General features: G+C 41.3%; 1 protein-coding gene across 1 annotated transcript in view; it reads right to left on the reverse strand.

Annotated features, from left to right (window-relative positions):
* dnai4 (dynein axonemal intermediate chain 4) overlaps positions 1-16732 on the reverse strand; it is a 116597-nt gene that overhangs the window by 76253 nt on the left and 23612 nt on the right. Inside the window, exons 6-10 of the mRNA XM_048539720.1 lie at positions 13710-13849; positions 9032-9193; positions 6408-6602; positions 5245-5399; positions 1621-1707 (exon numbers count right to left, since the gene is read on the reverse strand). Of these exons, the coding sequence (XP_048395677.1) occupies positions 1621-1707; positions 5245-5399; positions 6408-6602; positions 9032-9193; positions 13710-13849 (739 nt within the window). The remainder of the gene's footprint in view (positions 1-1620; positions 1708-5244; positions 5400-6407; positions 6603-9031; positions 9194-13709; positions 13850-16732) is intronic.

The following is a 16732-nucleotide window of genomic DNA, read 5'->3' on the forward strand; positions in this document are numbered from 1 at the left end:
TTCAGAATCAAAACCATCTTCATCGATCTTTCTATTTACTCTGCTACTTAGGATCCCTCCACCTCTGAGATATTCATGAATGAAACAACTTGCAAAACAAACACAGTTAGAATTACAATACAAGTGCAAATAGATAAAGAGTTAAAATCAATCGCTGAGAGAGATAATGGGAACTGCAGATGCTGGAGAATCTGAGATGCTGCTGGGCCTGCTGTGTTCATCCAAAATCATTAGCTGCTTTGTTTTGCACTGACCTAGCTCCATCTAGTGACAGACATTGATCAGTGCAAGTAACAGCTAAAGAAGTGATAATGGGAACTGCAGATGCTGGAGAATCCAAGATAATAAAATGTGAGGCTGGATGAACACAGCAGGCCCAGCAGCATCTCAGGAGCACGAACGTTTCAGGCCTAGTACCCGGTGTGGCTTCCTCTACATTGGGGAAGCCACACCAGGTACTAGGCCCGAAACGTCAGCTTTTGTGCTCCTGAGATGCTGCTGGGCCTGCTGTGTTAATCCAGCCTCATATTTTATTAACAGCTAAAGAACTTCAGTACGAGCTGAGCATGGAAGCTGAGGAAAAGAAGCCAGCTGAGGATGTCCCTGATGGCGGCAGTGGACACTGGGATCATAAAGGTGAGCATATAGGCTGGCAATAGGAGCCAGGGGAAGAGGGACCACAGGACTTAGGGTGGGAACAGAAGAAACAGACTAGGACTTGAGGCCACAGTAAAGGAATGAAGAGATGACCCTTTAGAACTGACATGAGGAGGAATTTCTTAAGCTAGAAGGTGATGAATCTGTGGAATCCATTGCTAGAGAAGACAGCAGAAGTCAAATTATTGAGTGTATTTCAGACAAAAATGCATAGATTCTTGGTCAGTAAGGGGATCAAAGACTGTAGGAGAAGGAAGAAGAATAGGATTAAATAACATAGCAGCTATGATTAAATGGTAGAATAGACACAATGGGCAAAATGGCCTAATTCTGCTCCCAGATTATATAGTCTTATGGTTCAATGATCCCCAACAGTACCAGAGAAAACATCATGTGTGCATACAGAATGTAAAAGCCATAGAACGGGAACTTTGTAATAAATGACATTGTAGTGAACTTCACAATATTAAACATATATATAGTCCCTATTTTATGAATAGTATTAAAGGAAGCAACATTGAACAAATCGGTGCTAGGTGAGGATTTACTTTAGGTGTGCAGTATTGACACAAACAACAATTCCTACTTAACTCAGTTTGCAATTAAAACCACAACACATGGTGGATATCCCACATATTCTCAGCTTAGTTGTAACCCTAAGCATGGCAGTCAGTAACGGAGGAGCAAATTACTGCAGATGCCGGAATCTGTCATCTAGACTTGAAACATTAGCTTGCCTTCTCTCTATGGACGCTCCCTAACCAGCACTTTTTGTTTACTGTCAATAATGACAAGTTTAAGAACTTAGTCTGTTACAGAAATTGGCAACAAGATATAAACATGAAAGCAACTGGTTGAAGCAATTTTAACCACAACTGCAAAAAGGAAAATTCAGTTTTTTTTGTTGGTACTGGAAATAATTAGCTCCAAATTATCCAATTATTATATTCTTATTCAACTCACCATGGGATTTTTCAGCGACCAACAGCAAATCAGTCCCCCTCTCTGTTCCTTATATCCAAATTCTCCATAACCTACTGCCAATAGGTCCTGTATATCAAGACAAAATAATTTGTGCTCATCACAATATATAAGCAATATGAATTATGCAATATCAATTGTTTGTCCCAAACAATTATAAGTAGTTACTGAACAGTATACTTCAACACTTATCTGTAAGCAACTTAAGTCAGCAATAGGAAGGCAACAAAATGGGAATAGTGTCACTTAATGCTGGGAAATGCACTGATATGCTCAATTGCTCACTTGCATATTGTTTATATACAATTCATTCTGATTGAGTTTCACAAAATCAGCATTGTAGCATTCAATATGTCTTTCATGCCTTCAATAACCTGTGACTGATGACTTACATGTGGCTTCCTTTATTCAGTATAACAGTCCATTGGATTTCCAGGAAAGTGAGTCACAGAATTCTCTGTGTAAAAACATGCTGCGCTGAGAGGCTGAAGGACACAGCCTTAGGAGAGAAATTCAGGGCACAGAACTGGCCTAAAATTTGAAGAGACAGCACACAGTCGAGGTGCAGGGGGCCATCCCTTTAAGTGGCATTATATATCTGCATCCCTACTGAGTGGACAGTTGGGAGGATACTTGCAAGGAAAGGGAGAAGTAGTGGCATCATGTAAATCATCCACCCTATCCTTCTTATCCTCCACTGCTTCAGAGGATGTAGTGGCTGGACTGTGACATCTTAGACCTTACATGATCACAAATACAAATGAATGATCCTGTGTGATGGCAAACAAATATATACCCTGGACTTTGGAACATCTTTTTATGCTGCAGTACCTTCCCCTGTGTTTCCCATCCTCAAAATGACACTAGCAAGAAATGACAGTAGAGTTAGCTGAAAGAATAAACCATGAAAACAAGCCACCTGTATGAATTCAACATAGTCCCTATATCTATGTAACCAGGTAAGTCTAACCACGACTGACCTCTTTTCCCGCCTCCAACATACCACATCCTCCTGGACACCATCCCAAGGCCTCCTACCCTCCGTTGACCTCTTCATCTCCAACGGCCATTGTGACATCAATTGCGTCAACCTCTCACCCACTCCAATCTCTCCACCACAAAACGTGCAGCCCTCTGCTCCCTCCGCTCCAACCCTAACCTCAATGCAAAACCCACGGACAAGGGAGACGCAGTTGTAGTATGGTGCACTGACCTCGACATCGTCGAGGCCAGGCGCCAGCTATCTGACACCCCCTCCTACTGCCACCTTGATCAAGATCCCACCCCTGACCACCAAAACATCATCTCCCAGACCACCCACCCACAGCCTCCAACCTTATCGCTCCCCAACACCACTCCACACATTTCTGTCTCCTTCCCAAAAATCCATAAACCTGACTGCCCTGGTCAACCCATTGTCTCTGCCTGCTCCTGTCTCACCAAAATTATCTTGACTGCACTTTCTCCCCACTGATCCAGGAACTCTCCATCTATGTCTGTGACACCACCCACGCCCTCCACCTCCTCCAAAATTCCAATTCCCTGACCCTCAACCCCTCATCTTCACCATAGACATCCAGTCCCTATATACATGCATTCCCGTGCAGGTGGCTTAAAAGCCCTTCACTTCTTCCTCTCCCCCAGGCCCGATGAGTCCGGCTCCACCGACACCCTTATCTGCCTAACCAAACTCATCCTTACGCTTAATAACTTCTCTTTCAATTTCTCCCACTTCCTACAGACAAAGGGGCTGGCCATGGGTACTCACATGGGCCCAAGCTATGCCTGCTTCTTTGTAAGAAACGTGGAACAGTGCCTCTTCTGCAGCTACATTGGCACCTTTGCCTACCTCTTCCTCCGTTATATCGATGACTGTATCGGCGCCACATCATGCTCCCACGAGGAGCTCGAACAGTTCATCCACTTTAGTAACATCTTCCACCCCAACCTTAAGTTCACCTGGAACATCTCTGATACCTCTCTCTCGTTCCTGGACCTCTCTGTCTCCATCTCTAGTAACCAACTGGAAGCTGATATCTATTTCAAGCCCACCGACTCCCACAGCTACGTAGAATATACCTCCTCTCACCCATCTTCCTGCAAGGATGTGATACCCTACTCCCAATTCCTTCGCCTCCCAAGACGAGGCATTCCACTCCCAGACATCCCAGATGTCCTTATTTTTCAAGGACAGCAGTTTCCCCATCACAGTGGTCGAAAACACCTTTGACTGCATCCCTTGCATTTCCAGCACCTCAGCCCTCACACCCACTCCCCACAATAACAGCAAAGACAGAATTCCCCTTGTCCTCACGTACCACCCCATCAACCTCTGGATTCAATGCATAATTCTCCACCACTTCCGCCACCTGCAATCTGACCCCACTACCAAGGATACATTTTCCTTCCCACCCTTATTTGCCTTCGGGAGGGATCGCTCTCTCCGCGACACCTTCATCCACTCCACACACCCCACTAGCCCCACCACCCCCAGCACTTTTCCCTGCAACCGCAGGAGATGCTACACCTGCCCCTACACCTTCCCCCTTACCTCCATCCCAGGCCCCAAGAAAACCTTCCACATTAAACACATCTGCTAATGTGGTATATTGTATCTGAGATTAAAAGGTGTAGAGCTGGATGAACACAGCAGGCCAAGCAGCATCTTAGGAGCAGACAAGTTGACATTTCAGGCCTCGACCCTTCTCCACTGTTCCCAATGTGGCCTCCTCTACATGGGGGAAATCAAGCGGAGGCTTGGACACCACTTTGTGGAGCACCTATGCTTGGTTCGTGACAAACAGCAACACCTCCCAGTCGCAAACCATATCAACTCCCACTCCTTGGATGACATGTCCATCTGGGGCCTCCTCCAGTGCCACAATGTTGTCATCCGAAGGCTGGAGGAACAGCGCCTCATACTGTGCCTGGGAACCCTGCAGCCCAATGTTCTCAACAAACTTCAAAACTCCCAACTCCTGACCTCATTCCAAGACCAGCCTCCACTCTCGTCCCGTCCTCCTTGACCTGTCCGTCTTTTCTCCCACCTATCCACTCCTCCCATATCCCTGACCAAACCCCACCCCCAATTCCTACCTATTGGCCTCATCCCGCCTCCTTGACCTGTCTATCTTCCCTCCAACCTACCCACCCACCACTCCTCACTGACCAAACCCCATCCCAACTCCCTACCTATACTCACCTTTATTGGCTCCATCCTCACCTCTTTGATCTGTACATCTTCTCTCCACCTATCTGCTCCGCAGTCCACCTTCTATTATTGCCTCCCCCTTTCTCTATTTATTTGAGCCCCTTTCCACCCACCCCATTTCTGAAGAAGGGCCCAAATCCAAAACGTCAGCTTTCCTGCTCCTCTGATGCTGCCTGGCCTGCTGTGTTCATCTAGCTCCACACCTTGTTATCTCAGACTCCAGCATCGGCAGTTCCTACTATCTCTAATTAAATTATTGCTCCCTTGGCCCAATCCTCTGGTGTGACCGAACCTCAATTATAATTTTAATACAAACTAGGCTGTCATTTAATATCATCACTACTTTGGTTCATCTTGATAATGATTTATTTTATTGTCTCCTTGAGTTTACTCACCACGTTGTGTTTATTCCAAACCATGCAGCTAACATTACGTCCCTTGGTGAGATAACAGGTAAAAGACCATAATAGTTGCAATCTTGGACTCATGATATCCAACAGCATTATGCTATCCACCACCTCTTCCTCACCATTAGTTGTACCATCTGGATCTAGGCAATATTAAGAGTTAAAAATTAAAATACAGTTTACACTTCCTGTTAAGGAAATAGAAAGGAAAAAGAAGTACTTGAAATCTGAATCTTGAAACATCTGGTAATACATGGATCACACTCTGTCTTTGGTGGAATCCTTTGACATATCAGTTCTGATGCCTCAATCCAACATAAAGCTTTAGCCTTGTTTAAGATGCTTTATTAAGATGAATTTTATCATTAATTTATTTCATTTCTTATTTACTCTTTATGAAATTTACTTTTGAAGCTTATGTTTTTTTAAATCTTGAAATCATTTGAACTATTGGGTTACACTGTTAGCTATGTGCCCATTGCTGACAGCAGTGTCAATTTCTGCCACTCCATCCCGTATGGCATCTTCCTGGCTGGTTGAAGATGCACTGCCCATCCATTACATTCTCTCTTGCCAGATTTTTCATTGTTTCCTTTATGAAATACCATAAAACCCACCTTTTTGACCAGCTATTGATCTAATCGCCCTATTATCTCATTATGTGACTTGATGTTGGAAAGGTTGGTGGGGGAGGGGGAGAAGATTTGAAGGTGTGGGTGGTATCACTCCATGGCCAAAGGCAATCAGAACTTGGCACAAGAAATGGGCAGGGGCTATCTAGTGGGAACTGCACGCCTGCTCTTGGTTCTGACCCAACAGTCTTTCCATTTCCATGACCCCCAGACTGAAAACTGCCCCTCACCCCAAGATACATCATTTACTTTTGTTCTGGGTCCTCTGTGATCCTGTAACTCCAGGAAGGCTCTTTTGGCAGCAGCCACATCCTCCTCTGTGGTAATGCTCAGAATTAACAACACTTGCTGAGCAAAACATTTGGTCCTGATTCCAGGCAAATCTCACAAATGGTTTTGCTACTGCCTGACTCTCATGTAGTTCTGACAAGACTCCTGATGCCTCAACAAAATTTCAGTATCAAATAAGTGAACTCTTGAATATTTCAGCATTTTTCTTGCCCTAACCTATAATATTACCAGGTAATATTGGCAGTTGGCGATAAGCAGCGAGTTTTGGTTGGAAAATGTTCTCCATAATGACACGTTCCATAATGAATAAATCATGCTTTAGTTTCTCATTTTTCAGAAGTTCTTCTGGTTCATGGTCTAATTCATCAGCACCTTGAATAGTGACAATACTGTCCGACTCTGGTGAAGTAGAGGATCGACTTTCTGAAATAATAGATTTATTATATGTTAAATCATAATTTAAACATGCCTCAGTACACCATCTTTTAAAAGGGAAAAGGCATTCTAATACATTCAGCTTCCTTATCTGTAGATGAGGATCCCAAAATGAATTACAGTCATGCACCCATGTCCACCCAAGAGACTGGTTGGTATAATGAAGCCATAAAACTGAGAGATCTGATAATAATACACTTTTCAACAATTTCCAGATTGCTGGGATAAGGTTCCATATCTCAAAGTGTTCCCCTCTGACCTCCTGGGTCAGGTCCTATTTGGACCATGAATTACTTTAGCACCATGTTTCCCATACCGTTGTTTCCATTCTAACTGCCTTCAACACAAATAATGGAATAAATTCAGCAGATTAACAACCACTATTAACTACAAAAATGGGCTAAGAGGCTTGGATGGAATGAATGTGGAGCAGATATTTCCACGAATTGGAAAGGACAGAAGGGCACAGCCTCAGTGAAGGGATTATCTTTTCAAACTGAGATGAAGAGAAATTTCTTCAACCAGAGTGGTGAATCTGTAGAACTCATTGCCACAGGCTGTGGAAGCCAAATCATTCAGTGTATTAAAGGCAGAAGTAGATAGATTCTGGATGAATAAAGGGATCTAAAGTCACACGGAGAAGGCAGGAGAATGGGGTTGAGAAACATATCAGCCACGATCAAATGGGAGGAGCAAATTTGATGGGCCGAATGGCTCCAAATTCAGCTCCTATATCGTATGGTCTTTTGGTCTTGCATTCCACAGTTTGAAAGACACAAAAATAAAAGGAATACGCTTATTACACTAATTGCCCCTCAACTATGGAGGTAGCAAGAACTGCAAATGCTGGAGTTCACTGCCCTTGAACTATGTGGCTACTTCAGAGGGCAGTTATGTGCATTACTGTCCTAGGCCCAACCATCTTCCGCTGCTTCATCAATGACCTTCCCTCTATCATAAGGTTAGAAGTGGAAATGTTTAAGGTCGATTGCACAATATTGAGCACCATTCGTGACTCCTTAGATACTGAAGAAGTCCATGTTCAAATGCAACACGATCTGGACAATATCCAGACTTGGGCTGACAAGTGGCAAGTGACATTCGCACCACATAAATGCCAGGCTATGACCATCACCAATAAGAGATAATCTAACCACTGTCCCTTGACATTCAATGGTGTTATCATTCACTGAATCCCCAACTATCAAACCCTAGGTGTTATCTTTGACCAGAGACTCAACTGGACTCACCAAATAAACACAGTGGCTACAAGAGCAGGCCAGAAGCTAGGAATACTGTGGTGAGTAACTTACTTCTCAAAGCCTGTCCACCATTTACAGGCACAAGTCAGGAGTGTGATGGAATACTCTCCACGTGCCTGGATGAGTGCAGCCCCAAAAATACTCAAGAAGCTTGACACCATCCAGGAAAAGCAGACCACTTGATTGCCACAAGCATCCACTCTCCACCTCTAATGCTCAGTAGCAGCAATGTGTACTAACCACAAGATGCACTGCAGAAATTCACCAAAAATCCTCAGACAGCACCTTCCAAACCCACAAACACTTCCATCTAGAAGGACAAGGGCAACAAACTAATGGAAACACCACCACCTCCAATTCCCTTCCAAGCCACTCAACATTCTGACTTGGAAATATATCGCCATTCCTTCACTGTCACTGGGTCAAAATCCTGGAATGCCCTCCCTAATTGAATTATGCATCAACCTACAGCAGGAAGACTGCAGCGGTTCAAGAAGGCAGTTCCCCACCAGGATAACTAGGAATGGGCAAGAAATGCTGGCCAGCCAGCAATGCCCACAACCCACAAATGAACAGAAAAATAATCAATGCCTTTTCCATATATGATCAGATTAAAAATTAAATTGAACGTCTAGAATTTTCACAGGAATTTATGCTGTAATTTCAGTTGAAACTCACTGAAAATCTAAAATAATCCACTTCTTACATTTTCAACAATTCAAATACTATAGCTCTGGCAGATGATTAAGAATATCCTCGCAAAATTATTCATGGAATAAGTTAAGCTTTACGTTATACCAAACTGTAGTATGTTACTATTTCTTGTTTTCCTTCCATTCTAGTTCTCAGTTGAACTATTTATTTTGCATTGATTTTTCTGAAAAAGACTTTCATTGACAGAGAAACTGTGCAACCATAAGTTCCACCACCTTTGTTTGTGTTTTTTTTAAACTAATGTTTAATAAAAATAACTAGGGTTGCTATTGACTATAACGAATAATGTCATATTATGTTTCAGACAAATACAAACTCTTCCATGTACATACTTTTATCATTAGTCTGTAATTCAGTTTGCTGTGTATCTTCTTCAGAGATAGATCTGGAATGCTTTAGAATTGATCTCTTTTCAGTAGACAGTTTATGTTCCATTCTTACCTAATCCTATTGAACTTAGAGCTGATAAAGTTCGAAGGACGGTTTTGTCAAAATTAATTTGTGACAAATCCTTTTGCTGATTTAATTGATCAAGGGAAATATCTTCATGCACTTCTCCTTCTTTAAAGCTATCATACATGTCCCATATTGTCGCCATAACACCTGGAAAGACAAAATAAACGGGAATAGTTTGTCAAACTCTTGACTGAAAATTTAAATAACTTTTCTAACTCTGGATGAGATCTGTGATCTCCAGAAGAAATAACAGGGGTGTGGATTTTATTTTAACTGTAATGGGCTTTGCCAGAGTTTAGGGCACAGGGTGATCATCAAACACATCTGGCCACATCACTGTAGTGATTATTAGATTATTATTTTATTTTAACTCCCTAGCCTCATTTGCATTTGACTGATTAATGCATACTTGTAATCACTGTTGTATAAGTTGATGGTTCTGAAGTGATTATTATAGGAGACTGCCTTCAGACAATTTGATTCATTCCACATGATGTCAGGAAATAGCTGAAGACACCGTATTCTGAAAGGACTATGGGCCCTGATGATATTCTGGCAATACTACCATGCAGCTCCAACAACGTTCAAGAGGTTTGGCATCATTAGGGACAAAAGCGGCATTATTGATAGCACTACATCTACAAACATTCATTCCCTCCACACCAATGCAAAGTAGCAGCAGTGTGTACTATCTACAAAGTGCACTGCAAAAATTCACCAAAGCCCCTTAGGTAGTACCAGGTTTACTACCATCTAAGAGGACCAACAGCAGTAAATACCTGAGAAAACAACAACCTACAAGCTCTTCTCCTAGCCACTCACCATCCTGACTTTGACACAGATCATCATTTTGTCACTGTTGCCCAGGTCAAAATCCTGGAAGTTACTGTCTAATGGCGATGTAGATGTTCCTTTAACAAAATGGCCTGCAGCAGGTCAAGAAGTTTCTAAAAATACTAGACTAAGTATTAATGGTGCAAATTTTATCAGTGCCTGAGGCAAAATACAACCACATCTCTTTGCAATCCAGGTCAATAAAAATGATTTTGGGTTTTACCTTGAGTTTTCTTTACTCCCAAATGACCTCCTACTGATACGTCTTGTGCTACTCACAACACCTCCTTTCTATAACCCACCGTTAATGCAACTTGACGAACTTCTGCCAATTTTTAACCTGCCTGAATATGTGATGGTCTCCCTTTCCTCAAACTTCATTTTTAAGATAGTAACATTTTGGCATACATTGACATTCTCTGTTTGCTTTTTGATACAACTGCTTTATTTTTTCAATTTTTTAAATTGTTATTCAACTAACCTCTTTGAACTAAAAATATCCACTTTGCCCTCTTGATTTTTTTTCTCAACCATTTAATCAGACAGTTTCTGACAAACGAACTTCAACCTCCTCATCCTTATTCTTTCGTTTCTTCTCCTGTTGCCTCCTGTGGCTTTTTGATCTTGTTACCAGAGTCAGGAAAAATCCCAGGATATATTTTCTGTTACACCCCAGTTGCCTGATTTTCCACAGGTTTTTCAACAACAGTAGGCATCACTCCCACCTGTGATCCAGCTGAATCAATCCTCAAGATAACTTGTATTGCTGGAACAGAGAATTTCCCTATTACTCCGACCACCAGTTCATCACTTCACCAGATTTTCCTACCCACCTTATACAATGGAACACTACTCTTCTCACCATGAATGCCATATATTACAATGTCCCCTGACAATACTCTTTCCAAATAAAGACGGATTTGCTGAAGTATCTCTTAAAATTATAATTTCTTTATGCACATGTCCTGGTACATGAGTAAATCTTACCCACATAGGTAAACTACTTAAAGAGATCTGGTATAGTCTTATTAAACAACCCCTGACATTCTTTGGCAGCTCTTAAGCTTCCAGTGGGATCTCCTTTATCACCTTAATAAATCCCACCGGCATATATTATTTTACCACACCTGTTTCTCCCGTGCCTTTCTTCAACCACCAAAACTGCTACGTCATATGTCCTACTTTATTACAGTGAAAACACCTGAGGGTGTTTCTCGGTTTTGTGTTCTAACCTGTGGTAAAACTATCCTGACAACCTTCAATGAGATCTCCTTTTCCTTTACTACTTAAGAATTTCTCTTTTCCCCAATTTCTATCCCTCACATAGAAATTGATGTTGGAAGCAAAACTGTGATTTATGAACTAACTCATAATCATCTGCAATTTCCGCTGATAATCTTTGCAGCCTTAACTCTTGACTCTTCCACGAGTTTTCACTGTTTCAGGAAGTGAATTTTTGAATACTTCCAAAATAACAATCTCTCTAAAAGCATCATATATCTGATCTATTTTCAGTGCCCTTATCTATCTATCGAAGTTACTTTGTTTGATCCTTTCAACCGCTATGTACACATGGCCAGGTTCCCTCCCTAGATTCCTATAATATTGTCTGTAGGCTTCTGGTACTAGCTCATATACACTTAAGTTGGCTTATTTCCCTTCACCATACTTTCCAGATACCTGCTCTGCTACTTCACTAGTTCTACCTACCAATTTTGTTTGAATCAACAATACCTCCATGGTCACTAGCCATTGTATTTGTTTAGTCGCTTTTGCAAATGAAATTATTGGTCACACTATTTGGCTTTAAACAAAACACACCACTCTTACACCCAGTTAAAATACAAACACAGGAAAGAACAATTGGTATAACTTTAACTCTATTGGAAAAAAAATGGAAATAATAGATTATTTAGCTACTAAACAGCAACTATTCCAATATAGTAACATTCCATAAACACACCCTTGGCAAACACAAAGTCAGTAAAACAGATTGTCTCACATGAAATTCTGACACCAAGAGAGAACTCAAGCTTTTAGCTGTAACAGAGAGAGAGAGATAATGGGAACTGCAGATGCTGGAGATTTAGCTGTAACAGAGAGATGTGCTAGCTTTCACGACCGGCTTGAAAACTCCAGCAACTGCTGAAAGCTAAACTAAAACCCTGGTTCTGTTAGAGCATGATTCCACTCATACATGCTGCTTCTATTATTCCAACTTTAGAAACAAAAACAAAGGCCTCACAAACTGTTTACTTTATTGGATTTGAATAGAAAGCTTGCAGCTATGGCTCAAGACCTCTCTTCACAAAAAGAGGACAAAATACACCTCTTAAAGCTATAGTATCATCACAATCAACTTTTTGAGTGTTGTTGGAGCTGCATTCATTCAGTCAAATGGTAAGTACTTCCGCATCTCTTGACCTGAGCATGACTTCTCCACTACTGAAGTTAAACTAACGGTTTTGTAATTGCTCAATTTATCCTTACGTTGCTCTTAATCTTCCCAATTCTACATTCAATTAAGCATATTTTAATATCTTAAAATGCTTACTTTTGTCTTAATAAATTTGTACTGGGTTTTATATCCAGTAAGCAGCAGCCTTATGGATGGATCATCTGTTAAATGTGCTTCAGCAAATTAACATCCATCAAGGTCGTCACTGCTTAGTGTGAAGTGGAAAAACTTCGCTACTGTATAACGAGGAAGTCCTCCATTATAGACCTGCCAACTGACCAGATCGCCATTGGCTTTCTGGTCCCAGCTGGGCCAGTAGGATTGTCGGCCCCTGCTGACAACTCAGCAGTTCTCCATGAAGATTGTTACTGAAGCTGCAAAAAAAGAGTTAAGCTGGGGTTGGGGTTGTTAATTGCAGGGGCTTCAGGTCCAATAATAGAAGCCTGCAAATCAGAAGCAGCCCACTTCGTCTGCTGAAACTGTTCCACCTTTTAATAATATCATGGCTTATTCAATTATTCCACATTCCAATAACCTTTTAACTCTTTCCTTATAAAAATCTATCTTGAATATACAAATACTGAAGGACTCTGCTTCCACTGAGGCCTAATAAAAGAACGCCCCTGCCCTGCCTGAGCAATGCTACCTGCAAGGCTTCCACCATGTTCTCAGTTTCAGTCTACCACTTGTTAAATAACAGCAGCGATGGGAAGTGATTCTTAAGTATCCAATAATTGGATACTTAAGCTCCTCAATCACACAGAGGCAGGAGGTTGCCCAGCGCCTTTCAAGCCACACTTAAAACTGACATAGCAGTAGGGGTAAGCAGGTAGGTGCCAGGTACAGTATCTGTGGAATTTTCTGCCTCCCCTCTACCGACAAATCTGCCTGCTTTCTTGCCTGATTTTAATGAATGCACTTAGGCAGTGTCTTGATTGGTGCCCTCAAAAATAATTTTAACCCTATCAATTTCCTATCATCCAACTCAGACTATTGCACAAAGTCAAAAATTACTCCTTTAAATCCCTTGGCCTTCTTATCTGCCTGCATGGGAATATCAATTTCTTGCCTGATTTTAATGAATGCAGTTATGCAGTGTCTTGATTGGTGCCCTCAAAAATAATATTAACCTTATCAATTCGCTATCATCCAATTCAGACTATTGTACAAAGTCAAAAATTATTCCTTTAAATCCCTTGGCCTTCTTATCCTCCTACTGAAGAGATTCTTAAAGCATAATGTTTGACTTAGTTTATCTAATCTTCTTCCCTGTTCTCTTCTAAATTGGAGTGGTTTAGCATTATAAGGTTCAGCTATTCAAATACTTTTCGACACATAAAACAAATACATTTGATGCATTTAACAGTATACCTGCTTCTTGAGTGTTAATTTTGTCACACTGAACCTCTTTGGTTTTTCGTGCTCCGCTGAAGGTCTGTGCCACCCTTTCAATGTAGCGATCATTGCCAGCTCGCTCTTTGCAGAGTTCAATATACAGTTGGTTTCGTAACCTTAAAATTAACAAAGGCCACATTTCATATGAGTAAATTTAACTACAAACACTGGGTGACGGGGGAGTGGAGACAAAGAGAGTGTTGGTGGGTGAGAGGTATAGATGCTATGTGAGTGGACAGTAGCTTGGCAGAAGTTGGGGTGCCTGGTTGATAGGGTGGCAGACTGGTCAGTATGTTGGCACATGAGGGCTAATGAAGACTGAGAGACTTTCAGAACATATCCAGTTAGGAGGAATTAGTCATCAGGATAGGGTGGTTGTAGTTGGATTAATTCAAGTTGGAGGGAATGGTGGTTCAGGTCCATTGGGGAGTGTGAGAGAATATGGCTTAATTGGGACATCAAGCTTTGGGTGTCCGTGGCATGTCGGAGGGGGGGAGCATCTGGGGTAACTCGAGGTTGACCTTGGTCATGGGAAATTGGGGTGGTCATCAAAGATTCTGGTCATGTTGGTTAGAGGGATGTCTGGGCTTAGTTGAGAGGGTGTTTAGGTCGTTTGGATGTCAGGGAAGAATCAGAGTTGGGCGAGGGGCAAGGGTCGAGTGCCTGCACATCTCTGAAGGAGGCATTGGGGGAGCTGGAGCTCAGGACGGGATGCAAGTCTTTGGATGTCCTTGGGTCAGGTGTGGTTGGGTTGTAGTAAGTTGAGGTGGTAGAACATTGGTAGGGAATTAATTCAATAGTTTGTCAGTCACAGCAAATTTTAATTCCTGTCATGTTTCCCGTCTTAACATTAAGGTAAGTAGTCAGAACCCTCTGAAGCCGCTTCACTCTAACTCAAAGATGGTGACCTTTCCAGAGGGCTCTAGATTGTGAATAACTGCCTGTTTAGCAATATCAATCTCTTGAGCGAACATTACAAGCTTAGTTGCATTGACGCTTCTACACGATCCTGATGTACAACCTTAGTCTATGCATCAGTAATGATGATCTTCAAATAAAAAAATTTGACCCAATGTGGTCACTTCCAAATGTGAGTATAAGGATTGGGATTGGCAGATTATTTGACTACAAAATTCATAACCAAATTTAATAATACTTTCATTGGATTGGCACATGTGTATTTTCCAAATATTAATCATGAATAGGAACATGAGATGATCTTTCACCTAACCAAAGAGGTATGTTTCTTCTCCTGACAGTTTTAAAAAAAACACTTTTTCATGGATCCTATTCAAAGTGTTGCCCTGGTTGAGACTGAATGCTTCAATATAGAAAAGGATTGATTGCAGGAGGAAGAAAAATCTGAGGAAGGGAGGTACTTCCACAGTTTGAGACTGTCTAGAATCAAGAATCAGTGCTTCCTATAAATCAAAGGGCAATTTTACATATGCAAGATCTTATAACATATTGTGTTGTCCACGAGTTATACAGTCTTGCTGCTGTACATTTAATTATTGGAATTGACAGAGATGTGTAATAGCACCTCTGAACAGAATGATTAAAAATATTAACAAAGCTCTCAACCTCTTACTGAGTTCTGTCCTCTTGCTGTATTGTTTAGCTTAAGTCAAGAGATACAAGTGCCTGTGATTGTAATGTATACATGTAAATATCAGGAGCAATGTGATTCACATGAAATCACTTCTTGTCCTTGTAAAAGCTAACATAAGTATCAAATCATGTAAGGGAGCTATTTGAGCAGGGAGAGGAAATAAATATGAAGCTGTGGTCAGAGGCAATATAATTGGGGGATGGATTCTATTCTCTGCAGCTGTGAGCTGGAGTCCCAAATGCTGTGTTGCCTAACTGGTCCCAGAGTTAAGGGCATCTCCTTGGGTCTGGAGAAGGTTTTGAAGAGGGAGGGGAGGAATCCAATAGTTTTGTTGTCCATATTGATACCAATGTTACTGTCAGAATTAAAAAGTAGGTTTTGCTGAAAAATTTTGAAGTTAGATGCTAAGTTAAAAAGCACAGAAAGGTCCCAGAGGATTGGAAAACTGCCAAGTAACACCTTTACTTAGAAAGGGAGGAGACAAGAAAATCAGATAATTATAGGCTAGTTACCTTCACATCTTTTATTGGGAAAATGTTAGAATCTATTGTAAAGGACGTAACAGCAGAACATTTAAAAATATAGCTAACTTTGTTTTTAACCAGCACCTTAAATGAACTGGCTCTCTTGATAAACCAGCAAAAATTATACATCTGAAATACTGGAAGTTTACTGTATAATCACAATCTTCATGATGTCTGAGTTGTCAGTTGAGGGTGCAAGAAGGATCTCTGCTGGTAAGTTTTATTTAAGGTAAAGCTACATCATTATTAAGTGATTTCTGCTGCAAATATGGTATAAAAGTTATGTGTATACCCCCTGCATTACATTTCTATTACTTTGTTTACTTCATTACTCTGTTTTGGAGACCTTTACCATAGAGGTCTGCTGAAGTGGGTCATTATGTGTATTAAAAGCTGGGATAAACAGAATTCAATCAGTAAGGGAATCAAGGATTAAAAGGAAAAAGTAGGAAAATAGAACAGAAGGTTTTCAGATCAGCCATGCTCTCATTGAAATGGCAGAGCAGACTTCATGGGCTGAATGACCTACCATCTTAGTGGCAGATCATTATTATATCTTGTGACTTTGACACCCATAATTTAGCTGATTGCCTGCAACACAGATTGTTTCCTCTTGGAACAGCATTCGACCCATATTTCCAAAATGATCTAGGAAAACATCTAGGCATGGACTGTCCTCTTGCACCTGGGTGTGTACCTTTGTTTTTGTTCAGTTACACTGTGCTCCCATCATCAGGCACACAGGGGCATTAAAACCATGAAAGAGCTGAATATTCATGTGGGAATCCGACAACACATGGCCACACTAAGTTACTTCTTCATGGCTGGTACAAATTCTGTCCTTTATATTCATAGTGAGAGGA

This window comes from Stegostoma tigrinum, chromosome 8 (assembly GCF_030684315.1).
Source record: "Stegostoma tigrinum isolate sSteTig4 chromosome 8, sSteTig4.hap1, whole genome shotgun sequence".
NCBI lineage: Eukaryota > Metazoa > Chordata > Chondrichthyes > Orectolobiformes > Stegostomatidae > Stegostoma > Stegostoma tigrinum.